The 13,618-nt window shown below is 37.8% G+C and overlaps 1 protein-coding gene across 1 annotated transcript in view; it reads right to left on the bottom strand.

Moving 5' to 3' along the window:
• The window catches only part of LOC118848058 (ATP-binding cassette sub-family A member 10-like), a 118,390-nt gene that overhangs the window by 26,500 nt on the left and 78,272 nt on the right, over window positions 1-13,618 (bottom strand). Inside the window, exons 25-28 of the mRNA XM_036756797.1 lie at window positions 12,778-12,891; window positions 8,910-9,029; window positions 4,496-4,582; window positions 3,877-3,968 (exon numbers count right to left, since the gene is read on the bottom strand). Coding sequence (XP_036612692.1) covers window positions 3,877-3,968; window positions 4,496-4,582; window positions 8,910-9,029; window positions 12,778-12,891 — 413 coding nt within the window. The remainder of the gene's footprint in view (window positions 1-3,876; window positions 3,969-4,495; window positions 4,583-8,909; window positions 9,030-12,777; window positions 12,892-13,618) is intronic.

Genomic DNA, 13,618 nt, shown 5'->3' with positions numbered 1-13,618 from the left:
GTTAAAAATAGGAATATGTATTTTATGCTAGAGCACCTGGTTGTTGTTTTTTTTAAAGGAGAGCAATATAGTCAGTGTTCTGCTTTAGGAAAAAAATTACTTTGGGAACAAGGAGATCAAATCCATCAATACTTAAAGAAATTAATTCATGTTATTCACCGGAAGGCCAAATACTGAAGCTGAAGCTAAAATACTTTGGCCACATAATGAGAAAATGGGGAAAGTCCCTGATGTTGGGAAAGACTAAAGGGAAAAGGAAAAGGGGGCACACAGCTTGAGATGGAAAGATAGTATTATGGAAACAATGAACATGAAGTTGGACAGACTTCAAGAGATAGTGGAGAATAGAAGGGCCTGGCATGTCCATGGGGTCACGAAGAGTTGGATGTGACTGAATGACTGAACCACAATTTTAGCAGCTGCATGGAAGATGGATTTTCAACTGAAAGATTAGTGTCAAGAAAACTGCAGTCCCATTAAAGTACTCCTTTAATAGGACAGAAAAAAGGATAAAAAGTCTTTTATCACTCCTTCATTGTCCCTCACCAAACTACGTCCATTCCAAACTATTCCATTTCTGTTGGTGGTACCACAATATTCTTCTGATTTCCTAAAATATCTTCTGTCATCTTTAATTTTCCTTTTCCTTCATCTTCTACACTACTGGTCTCAAAAGTTGGAACTGTGATATGACCTCATGAGATATATGGTCAAACAATTGGGATGTGGGAAGATGGTAGGATTTTTCCCTTCCCCTGCCAACAAATCATGGCGTTAGTCTCCAACACAATCATACCAATACAACATTTCCTTTAACACATTCCAACACTACTCCCACTCTACCCTTTTTGCCACTGTACAGCCTTCCAACCTTTTCCCCTTTAGTCCTTGGGGTCAATTATAACCTAACCCTGATGCAGGCACCCATGGTTGCTCAGGTGCCATTGGGAAAATTCACTTCCATCCTATCATATCCAACTGTTGCTCCCCAGATCTCATGTTGTGGCTATAGCAGGCACTCTTCAGAGTGCAAGCTCTCTCTGCTGGGGCAGTAATCAATCAATAAGAATTTCATTCTTCCTTCTATGTTTTTGGTGGGACAAAATAAGTTGCAGATCTCATACCATTATCACTTCCCCCAAACTCACCCCTCTTCTGAACTTTTCTATCAAGAGCACCCCTATCTTTCTAGAAATCCAGATTTGCAACTCCAGTGACATCTATGACTCTTCACTTTTAGACCCCTGTGGTGCTAATCATGATTAAAGATCTTCCCTGCCCATTTAATAGGCCTCAGGTGGAACTAGTTAAGGGAAGATTGATTGGGGAGGCTTGTTTTTAGGCAGGCCTATACCCTTTTGCTAAGGAGGTGCTGAGCCCCAGGGCCCTAAACAGGGTATATATACCTTGAGGGTAGCCAGTAAGCTTAGACCAGAGAGCTGCAGAGACTAGAGAGCTGCGAGGAGAAGAAAAAGATGAAGAAGAGAGAACTGAGAGATGGAGAAGTGGAAGAGAAAGAGAGACAGAGAGAAAACTGGAAGGGCTCTGAGAATTGCAAGGGCTTTCAGAACTGCAAGAGGATGCAGGCAAGCAGACAGTTAGGATTCATGAGTGAGTGTTTATGGGAAAGCCCTAGCAGAAAGGAAGGTTACAGGATGGCTTGGCTCCTTGCTGTGATACTGGGTTTTAATCTCCTTGCTGTTCCATCGAGGTGGACTTACTGGTTTCGGGATACAATTACTGCTATGCCAAATTGGGGTTATCGGTTTGGGGATTTGATCGTCTGGTGTCTGAATAAATATTTTACTTCTGCCTTCTGTACAGAGAGTCTCTTATACTTTGCCATTCTGAACTATACAGGCATATTCATGGTCACCATAGATATCATGAATCTTGCCTTACTGATACAACCCCGTACAGTTAATCAGTTGCAAAAGCTTATCACTTCTCCCTTCACATAGTCACCACCCTAGCTCAGGCTTTCATTTTGTTGTTGTTCAATCATTTCAGTTGTATCCAACACTTCATGACCCCACTTGGGGTTTTCTTGGCAAAGATACTAGAGTGGTTTGCCATTTCCTCCTCCAATCTATTTTACAGATGAGGAACTAAGGCAATCAGGGTTAAGTACCTTCCCCAAGTGGAAGGAATAAGTGTCTGAAGGCAGATTTGAACTCAGGAAAATGAGTCTTCCTGACTCCAAGCCCAATGTTCTATCCACTACACCACATCACTGCCCCAGGCCTTCATTACCTATCATTTAGACTTACGGCAATTGCCTTCTAATAGGTTGCCTAGCCTTAAGAACCCTCTCTGGTCCCATTTTAATCCATCTTCCATACACTTGCCAAAGTGATTTACTTAAAGGTCCATCACCCCAACACATATAATCCAGTAGCTCTCTACTTCCTATGGAATCATATATAAAATCCCCTCTTTGGCATTTAAAGTCCTTTTCAAGATGGCTCTGACCAACCTTACAAGCCTTATTATACATTATTCCCCTTGGTGCACTCTACTGTCTAGCTAAACTGGCCTTCTGGATTTCCTCACACATAAAAAAAAATAACTAAAATATCCAGATATATAGGAAAATAAGTATAACCAAATAAAAAATAAAGAATGGATTTATGCTGCAAATTATTTAATGAGTTGAAATCAGAAACAAACTATTTTTGTTTAGTTTTTTTTTTATTTTGTATGGTGAATATCTATACCCAGAGAAGTATTATGTTCACTGACTATTATGACCTATCTTTTGATTGTTATAATATTTCAATATAAAGTATCCTTAAAAAGAAATGTGCCTGCTTGGCTAGCTACAAAGATCAACTTTAACTGAATAATTGCTAACACTAATTATTTATAAGTCTTTCATATCCTCTAGCACAAACAAGAATTTTTTTTTAAAAAATTGATGAAGCTTATTCAAGCACATTGCTTTGAAGAACAGAATATTTTATATGATTAAGTTTTAAAATGGAAAATAATGTTTAGTTCACCTTTGCCGCACACTTTTTACTTTTCTGTTTTATGTATTTTATAATATGTATAATGTATTGGTACATATATATATATTTATAAATATATATATATATTTATACCCATATATATATTTATAAATATATATATATATTTATACCCATATATATATTTATAAATATATATATATATATATATATATATATATATATAATTTGTAAATGAATATGATGGGGGACGCTCAAAAACTTTTACCAAAAGGGGGAGGCTATCAAAAAAGGGGCAGAGACCACTGCTCTGCACCAGTGGTTCCCCATATTTGACACTGTAAATTGTCAGATTCCTACATGGCAGAAGTTGTGCTTTTAGTATTCATGAATTAAGGAAATGTTTTGTTGGGGGGAGGCGGGGTGGGGGATGGTATCCCGGGATGTCCAGGCACATAGCTTCAACAGTATGATAAGCACAGTGTGGAAATTCCCTCTACTGGTATACATTGGTAATGCATCTATAATATAAAATCCTAGATTGCCTGGGTGCACTAAGAGGTTAAGTGATGGATTTAACTTTAACCTGGTTATCTGTGTATGTGGTAGAACAAGGATTTGGTCCCTGGTTTTCCACGTGCCTAGGCTAACCTATCCACCACACCATGTTGCCTTTCAGAAAATGCATGATGACAAAAAATCTCCATGAATTCAGTACCACTTCTACATGAATTTATATTTTAATTATCTCCAGAATCCACATTTTAAATACAACAATAAATATGTTGACATTATTTAGTTATTCCACAGAGAGGAGTCACTCCATGAAATTGTTCTCTAAATATATAGAACTCAATGTGATAGTCAAATGTTTAATATTTAAATTAATTTAAATGCTTTTGTCTACCTGAAGACAGGGTCCTTTCTCATTGATTTCTTTCCATATTTCATTTCGAGAAACCGTAGAACAAAAAGGAGAATGATAAAGTGAAGATAAGGCTAGCAGAAAGAAAGATAACCACCATTAGTTACAATACGACAAAAGAACAAATCACAGATCTTTGAGGTATGAAGTACTCTCTAATGCAGAAAGCAACTCATTTTAGATGTTCTTAGAGAAATGCATTACACAGAGAACAACCTAATAAGTCTCTCTAAACTTAGCTAAACTAAACCTCATACCACACCAATCCCACATTTAAAGTCTTTCCCAGAGCTGTTGTTCCACTGGCATAGCATCACAGAATGAAGGTCATCTCCATGCTAAAATGAGTTATTACATTAGAACTTTAGCAACACCAAATTATCGGGGGGGTGGGGATATAGACATGCTTTGTCTTTTACAAAGTATACATACATAACAAAAATCTTACAAATTTAGGACACAATATATATCCACATGGATTTTAAAACATTTGCAAAAAGCTTATGAGCTTTACATAGTTCAAATAAAACCAAATTATTTTTCAGTAAATATTATTCCCCTCCTCCCATGAACACAAATCCCAAAAGAAAATTTTTCTTACTATTAAAAGTACTAAGAGGCTGCTTTGACTGACTCCATTTATTTCATCTTCATGGTGATCAGGATTTTTCGAATAGCTATAAGAGAGCTATCAAAAGAAAATGAACAAATGGAAGTTCATTTGTTGATCAATTATATGTAAATTAACAAGAAATTCTTGCAGCAAACATTCCTTCCCTTATTCTGCTTGAGTTTCCTCTGTGTTCTAGGAAAAAGGTATTCTTCAAAAGTGGAGGTAAGTGTCTTCTCTATGATATACTCCTTTGTTCTGTCAATGAGTCAGTTTGCTGTCAGCTTCAATCTCTCCCTCTCTACCTCCTTTATCTTGTCCCCTTTTGCCTCTTCCCCTTTCTTTACTTCTTTCTTTTGTTCCTTCCTTCCCACTGAATCGGGCATCATACATTTACTTTTGAAATAATGAGGAAAGTGAAGGCATCCCTGGCCAAAATTGCGGAATAGGTGAAGTTTGTCCTTGGTGCTCCTACTCGTTCTTTCTGTGCCCTGTTCTACCTTTATAATGCCAATTCTTATCTGGATTCTTAGAACCATATCTCCTGCAAGATATCATCTCAGAAAATATTGTGATAAATTCATTCACACTCCCATTGAACACTAGAGAATCCCCGTTTTGTCATTATCAAATTTCCCTTCAAGTTAAACCTCTTCCTCTCACAATCCTATCTTCTCACACTCATTGAAAACTGGCTTTCTGAACCACTCCCTCATTGTATTCACATCCTTGCTTCTCCATCTTAGATAAGCGGGATCAGAAGAAAGAATAGCCATACAAATTGCTCCTTATTCTCACTTAAAGAACTTTCCCTGCTTCCATCAGTTAACAACTTTTCCTTCTTTGAGACCTCAACTACATCACCCTAAGAAGATGGTAGTGACACTTAGCTATGAGCCACTTTCATTTTCCTTTTTTTTCTCAAGGAATTAAGTACCAGTTTAACAGTCTTCCTATCTCCTTCAAGCCAAGGCCTTATAGTTGGAATTTCAACATACATATTGATATTCTTCACAAACACTCTGCCACCTCAGTCCACCAAATTTCTCAGTTCCCACAACGTGCATCTCCACTCAATCTCAGTCACACACAGCAACGGTCATACCTTTGATCTAACCATCACCCATAAGTATTCCACCTCTAGGATCTACAATTCTGAAATTCCTTCATTTGACAATAGCCTCTTGTCTTTCTACCTCTCCCTTTGCCTGACTCCTCCTAACCCTATCCTTTATCCTTGCCATGAACTCAACTCATTCTTACTGCTCTCCTGGTCCATCCCTATTGCTCTGGCCTCACAATAGATCCTTTGCAATCTTGACCCTGAAGTCAATCACTTCAATTATACACTGTCATCTATTCTTAAATTTGTGGTTCTTACCTGTGTGATTCCTCTTTCCCAGTCCCCTTTAATGGATAATCATTCATGTTATATACCTTCACTGTGGGTATTTTCCAAGGCTTTGTCCTGTGTCCTGTTCTCTTCACTTTCTTACAATCTCTCTTGGTGACCTCACCAATTCCCATGAGTTTGGTAATGATCTCTAGCAAACTATTTTTCACACCAATCAATGCATCCAGTCATCATCTATCTCCTGATTATCATCATTATCATCCAATTACCCATTGCCTATTGGATATTATCTGTATGTTTTGTTCACGTCTCAAACATGAGACATTCTGAGAAAAGACTTATTATCTTACCCTCCTCCACCCTACCCCAAACCCACTCTTCCTCCAAATTTCTCTATTTCTGTTGAAGGTATTATCATCCTTCCAGTTACCCATGTTTGAAACTGTGCTTATCCTCAAGTCTTAACTTTCCTTTTCCCTCCAGATCTAACCAATAATTATTTCTTGTCCGTTTTACCTCCACAAACTCTTCTCCATCCATCCTCTTCTCTTTTCTCTCATAGTCACAATTTAGGCCCTCAGCATATTTTACTTGAACTACTACAACTAATTGAACTACCAGCTAACAGTAACTCTCTAATCTAATAATAACTTTCTAAGCTACGAAGTAACCTTAAAACATGTCTCAGAGGACTAAAGATCTATAGCTGGAAAACACCCAAGACAGTATCTAGTCCAATGCCTTTACTTTCAATAAAGTAGGAAACTGAGTATCAGAGAGTTTAAGTGACTTACTTAAGGTCATAGAGGTAGTAAGTAGCAGACCTAGGATTCAAACTCTGGTCCGATGACTCCAAGTCCAGCATGTTTCCTACTACATCATGCTAAACACATGATTCTCCCACTCAGAAATCTTCCATGGATCCCTATTATCTCCATGAGAAAATATAAACTCCTGAACTTGGAATAATAATAATATTAACTAACAGTTATGAAGTACCAGCTATCTGCCAGGCACTGCACTAAGTGCATTATAATTATTATTATCTCATTCAATCCTCACAAGAGCCCTGGGAGGGAGGTCATATTATTATATTTATTTTGCAGTTGAGGAAACTGTGGCCAACAAAGGTTAAGTGACTTGCCCAGAGTCTCACAGCTAGTATGTCTCTGAGGTCACATTTGAACTCAGATCTTCCTGACCTCCAGCCCAATGTTCTACTGTGCCTAGCTGGCATTTAAAACACTTCACAGTCTGACCCAAGACTATATATTTGAATTTATTTTAAACACCCCCCTTCGTATACTTTACAATTTAGCCAAATTGGCCAACAAATTTCTTGATGTCAGTGTTCCATCCTCCATTCCCTAGTTACTTTGCCCCACCCCCCATACCTGGAATATACTTCCTCCTTAGCCCTACCTCTAGCTTTCTTCTGCTGTTGTTTCTAATCCCTTTCATTAGTGATTGTTTTCTTCTGAAATTATCATTTATATGCTTACATGTTGAATCTCCCAATAAAATGTAAACTCCTTGAGGGGAGGGACTATTTTTCATTTTGCCTTTGGATTCCTAATGCTGAACACAATGCCTTGGTCCTGGTTGTTGTTTTGTCCTTCATTTTCAAAGATGACCAGCGACATTATGGTGATGTCTTGACTTGGGTATGAATTGGATTTAAGTGAGGCAGAGCTGTACAGAATTGTCAGCCTCACTCTTCCTGAGTCATCAAAGTCCTGTGGTAGTACAAAAGTTAAGACAGCTGGTGGTGGGCATCAGATGCAATGGATGACCTTAGTGTTTTTGATGCCTGACCAAATTCTAAGCACTCCATAGAGCCTGCTTCAGCAACCTTCGTGGCCATTGGGACAAATTGTTCTCATTTAGGGTGTGGCTGCTGTGTATGCCATAGCTTCTTGGAGCCACAGGTAAGAGGTGGATGAATCCAGTGGACACCAAAAGTGGATGAGCAGCCCTGAAAAGGGCTCAGCAAACCCTTAGACCAGATGTGCTAGTCCTCCTGAACACCCTGCATGTCTAAGCTGAGGGAGCTGGGTTGGGTGACTTCTTGTTGGTGCATTGTAGATGGGAGACTTGTTTAGGTGTGGGTTGGACTAGACGGATTCTGAGTAATAAATTCTGCTTCAACTAAGAATTTTGTGATTATATGATTAATGAGCCTTAATATATCACCTCTTCAAGGGAAAACAAATCTTAAACCATAAGAATACATTTATTCTAAATGTAGAATTTTAGTCATCAGTGAAATGGTGTATGTGTCGTGGTGGTAGTGGTGGTAGAAGGTTATGGCAGAGATAAGGAGAAGGTAATGCAAACTTCCTAATGTCCCTAAAAGCACAATAGAATAGGGGACAATCATGCTGCCTTTTGGTAAGACTGATCCTCCATAGACACATGCATGGCCACTGAAAGTATATTAGATGATTTAGTTGTACTCTAGCTTCCTACAGACAGAAATACATTCTCCATTGATTTTCAATATATCTCCAATATAAAACTCCAATATACCATTGGAATTTTTCCAGGTGTATATGAGCTTAGCCTCTCCTTTATAAGTAAGGAAGGGGAATTAATTAAGTTAGGAAAGTTCAAACTTCACATGTCTCTTCTATGAAGCAACTAGCGTAATGCAGTGGATAAAGCATGGGGCCTAGTGTCAGGAAAATCTGAGTTCAAATCCAGCTTCAAATACTTACTAGCTATATGACCTTGAGTAAGCCACTTGACCTCCATTTGCCTCAATTTCCCCAACTGTAAATGAGGGTAATAATAGCACCTACTTCCCAGGGTTGTTCAAATGAGATAATATTTTTCAAGTATATGTTATATAGCAGGCATTTAATAAATGCTTGTTACCCTCCTTTTCTAACACCATCCCTTGCTCATAGTAGGTCTCAGAGTCAGACAGAATTGAACGATATTTTATAAAATGATAAGATTTTATAAAATGCGTATTTCCCCATGTGGAGCAAAGCTTTTTCAAATGGCCATATATTTCAGTATCCTAGTACAAGTAATAGCACTCCTTACCTCATAAAAAAGTATTAGACAGCCAACCAGTGTGTACAAAGGCACTAATATCATGCAAGGGAGCATGATAAGTAAATCGAAATTATATAAAAATAGGATGCCAAACAAGAACATGGAGATCTGAAAGAAATTTGCAAATAGGTTAGAATCACACACTATTTTCAATTATTTACAGAGTTCAAATGGACATACACTGTGCAGTATTATTAATTAGTTCCATGAATACATAATTAGAAAAAAAAAGTTAGAACTCCATGATACGTGACTCCAGATAAAACACTAGAAGAATGTTATAAATGAGAGGCTTATTCTTTGGAAGGAGGAGGGGAGATTTCCAAGCTCCAAGTAGAACAGCTTGGAGTAACCTTGGGAAGGCAAAAAAAAAAAAAAAAAAGCAAAGGTCTCAGTGCAGCAGAACAAAGTTCTGGGAGCTCTTGCTCAGGGAAGCACTGAGTCAAAGAGAAGGGCTGTGGTGGACTGAAACAGAGGGAGACCTCCAGGGGAGAATTCAGGAATGAGCTGGACAGAGAGAGGAACCAGGATACCTACATAAGGTAGAACAACTGGAGTGATCGTAACTTCAGAAATGGGGCACAGAGACCTATCAGTGTGAGTCTGAGCAGAGGCTCCAAGCTGGACTTTGAGCTTGGGGGATATACATCACCTTTCAACTTTTTTGCTAAGATTGATTGGAGAAATGTGAGAGTTACTTATAACACAAGACAACTGTGGTGATCCTACACCTGGGGAGTGAAAGAGAAAGGAACAGTAGAGAAGCATAGGGTAGATTAGAGTAGGACAGGAACTGAAAGTGCTAAAAGTTTAAAGCAAACAGAAGTTACTGTGTGACCCCATCCTGGATTCAAGGGACCCTTTCATTAACTTTTGCTATTTTTTTCAGAAGCTAGCAGAGTTCTGCATACAATAGATACTTAATAAGCATTGATTCATTGAAAAATTGCTAAACTGGGGAGTCTCTGAACCATTGGCTGAGGATATACCACATTAGCTTAACTTTTATTTCATAGATTCTCCTAAGCTACTTCATTTCATGTGGCTTAAGGATTTCCTCATCTCTTTCACACAAATTAAGAGTAAAGATTGTTTTATGCTTTATATTTGTATCCCATGAGCCTAGAACAGGGCCTGGCACATACAGGGTGTCCTTAAAGTCTGGATACAAGGGTAAAAAAAATTCATCTTTTCATTTAATTGGAATATTAACAGATCTTAGCCCCCTTGACTTCTTTTTCTGGGGTATGCTAAAGTAGAAGGTGTACTCAATGAAAATCACAGATACAACACACTTGGTTGAACACATAAAGAGTGAATGTGCTAAAATTGACTGCAATGTGGAGTTATTGCATCAAGTTCATGTGAATCCTGCACAGCGCATCAACCTTTGCATCACAAATGATGGAAATCATATTGAAGATGTTATTTGTTAATATTCCAATTAAATAAAATGTTATTGAAAATTTCATTCACTTCATTTCTTGAAAATATGCATTTTTGCCTATGTGTCCAGACTTTGGGAACACCCTGTAGTAGTCACTTAAGAAAGGCTCGTGGATTGATTGACTAAATTTATTACTGTTGATAGAACCAGAAAAAGAGAAAATGGTATTACCTTTTGAGGTACCTTTGAACTAAAGGAGCAGTGCTAGAGATGGTGGAAGAGGGTGGAGAGAAGGGTAGGTGCTACAGTACCAACACATTAGATATGTAAGTAAAAAGATCTTAAGGACTTGTCTTGAAGATGGGAATGAAGTGGCCATAAAGAAGAATCCAGGATAGTGAGGATCCAAAAAGATCAGGTAATTTTTTTCAACATTCATCTGACTCTAATAAGATAAATTCAATAGAGATAAATGTAAAATCTTACATTTGGGAACACATACAAACTTCACAAATTTAAAATGGGGAAGGCCTGGGTTAGATGGCAACTGTTCTGAAAAACATCTGAAGGTTTCAGTGGACAACAAGCTCCATATGATTCAACAATATGATATAGCAGCCAAAAAAGCTAATGCAATCTTGGACTATATTAAGAAAGGATAGCTCCAAAGAACAGAATAGTAAAAATCCCACTATACTCTGCCCTCATCAGTCTCCTTCTAGAGTACTGTGTTCAGTTCTGGGCACTACAGTTTAGGAAGAACATTGATAAATTATGAAGTATCCCTGGAGCAGAGAAACCAGTATGGTGAAGGGCCTCGAGTCCATTGCCATCGGAGGATTGTTTGAAGTAATTGATTGTGTTCAGTGTGAAGGAGAGAAGACTGAAGGAAGACATGATTGCTGCATTTAAGTATTTGAAGGGCTGTCATCTGGAATAGGAATCAGACTTACTTTATTTGGCTCCAGAGGGTAGAAGCAAGAACATTAGGTAAATGTTGCAAAGAGGCAAATTTGAGAAAGATGCCAAGAAAAACTTCCTAATAATTAGACCTGACCCAAAAAAGAATGGTTTGTCTTAAGAGATTGTAGGTTCCATTTCTTCAAAGCAAGGCTCATTGATCACTTTTGGACATCGACTTTAATGGGGCAGATTACAAGTCAAACAATACATGCCTACCCATTCTATGTGAAGCTGCTCACACCCTCCCATAATTTTGCTATGGGTGTTCCACCCAATTTCTGGAAGACTTCTTCACTTTTTTCTGACACTGCAAAGAGACCAGCAAAATACTCTGGCCATCTCACTAGTATTCCTTCTTTCCCTGAGTGCAACTCTTTGGAGAGAGATCGGAGAAGTAGCTTACTTTCTGAATCTGACTCAACAGAGTATGAGTTAGACTTTCCCTGGACCTTTTATACTTAGAAAAAGTTTACATGTGGAAACCCATCCACAGGAAAATTATAATATTTATCTGGTCATCAGTCCTTAGCTTACATCTCCTTACTTGCCCTTTTCCCATGAAATTCTAGTTACAGAAAAAGAACCAAAACCATAGTAAATGGTCACAAATAAACCTATTTATCCAAATACACAAAAACAGAAATCAGGCTAGAATATACTAGAAAATACATGAGTGGGTGAATTCTTTGAATGAGAATCAGATGAGATCTCAGTTCAACCAAAAGAGAGGGTTTGGTTTAACCCAAGAGAAAGTCTCCAAAGTCTATAGGGAAACAAACTGGAAATCAGAGACATGCTGAGGATCTCGTTTCCTTTACACATCTTCATCTTCCAAATCTTTCTCCCTCCATGGGTCTCTTCTGAAACAATTATTTAAATGTATATCTTTCTTCCAAAAAGTTCTGGTACCATCTCCATCCCTTATACAAGTATTCAGTGTCATATTGCACTCAACATTCCCTTCTCCAATTAGAAATCACTTTTATACTTATACAGAAACAAGCAAATTGCCCCAGGTTCCTTTGGAAGCCCAGTTATAAAGAGATTTGCAAAAACTATGAATCAACTAAATACTTCTTATATAATTAGACATAAGAGAAAATGTGATGCACTTGGTTAAAGTTCTAAAGACCTTGGCAAACTAAACCTTTTTGTCACTAGCCATTCTCATGCCTTTGGATAGGCAAATTTAGTGTCTTTGTTTTTCAGTATCTTTGTTTTTAAAATAAAAAATGGCTGAATGAGATAATTTCTCAAGTGCTGTCCAGCTCCCTAAAATTCTACTTCTATTCTTTTCAATGAAACAAAAGAGTGCAAGACATGAATAGATACAAAGAGAAACAGGTAAAGATATAGACGTAAACCAGAGGCAGTAAAATGATCCAATTGTAATACAAATATTTTATGAAATAATATTAGTTTATAGTTCATTACAAATATGAAAAAGGCAATATTTAGCTTTGTAGATAAAAAATGAAATCAATATACTGTGTGTTCTGTACTTACAATAAAGAAGCAAAAAAACCAAAGGCCACTATTTTTTCTTCTCTTACGAAAAATGAATGAAATCACATATGTGAAGACAACAACAGATGCTGCATAACCAATAGTACACAGGATCTGAAATTAATAGAAAATTATATTAAGTGCTAGAAAGGCAAATGTTGTCTGGGAAAATATGTCAAATTCTAAGAACTATGTGCCAGGAGGTGTTCTTTAAGATAGACATGAGGTGGCAAAGAGATCGTGCCAAGACCTGGAATGATTATTCTGCCCAGATGCTTACTTTTGTGGTTAGCAAACTCCCTCCCCACCCTACTATCCCAGTCATTGTAATGCAGAATCACATATTACCTATAAGTAAACCTCAAAATTCAACTCCTCAAACCCTATTTTGCATTCTCTAATCCCCATTCACCACCAGCCTATGTTTCCAATGCCCCAGTCCAGATCTATCTGCCCTTTCCACTGTGCCATGTGGAGATCCAGTTTTATTATTAACAAGCTTCCTTTCATTTTAGACTTCTTAATTTCCTTGTATTTTGTGGCAATCACAGAGGCCTCTCTGTGAATGGATGGTCAGCAATTCCAGGAGAAGCTGTATCTTCTCTGCTACTTGGTTCTGATGGTACACCGGTTCTGGAGGGTTAGGAAGTATGTCAGAAGGCTTCTTGCTCCCTACTGCCAGTTCTAGACTTCACTTCTGCCAACATCACTCAGCTATTTCTCACCCTTTGATAGTTATAATATACCCAATCCAAATCATGGCGGCTATTATTTACTGATTGCCAGGTCATTCTCCTTTCTCAATTCAATTCTTGGTTTGTAGTTTTCTTTTCCAACCCAA

The sequence above is a fragment of the Trichosurus vulpecula genome, chromosome 4 (assembly GCF_011100635.1).
Source record: "Trichosurus vulpecula isolate mTriVul1 chromosome 4, mTriVul1.pri, whole genome shotgun sequence".
Classification (NCBI taxonomy): Eukaryota; Metazoa; Chordata; class Mammalia; order Diprotodontia; family Phalangeridae; genus Trichosurus; species Trichosurus vulpecula.
This window is presented reverse-complemented; position numbering and strand designations above follow the sequence as displayed.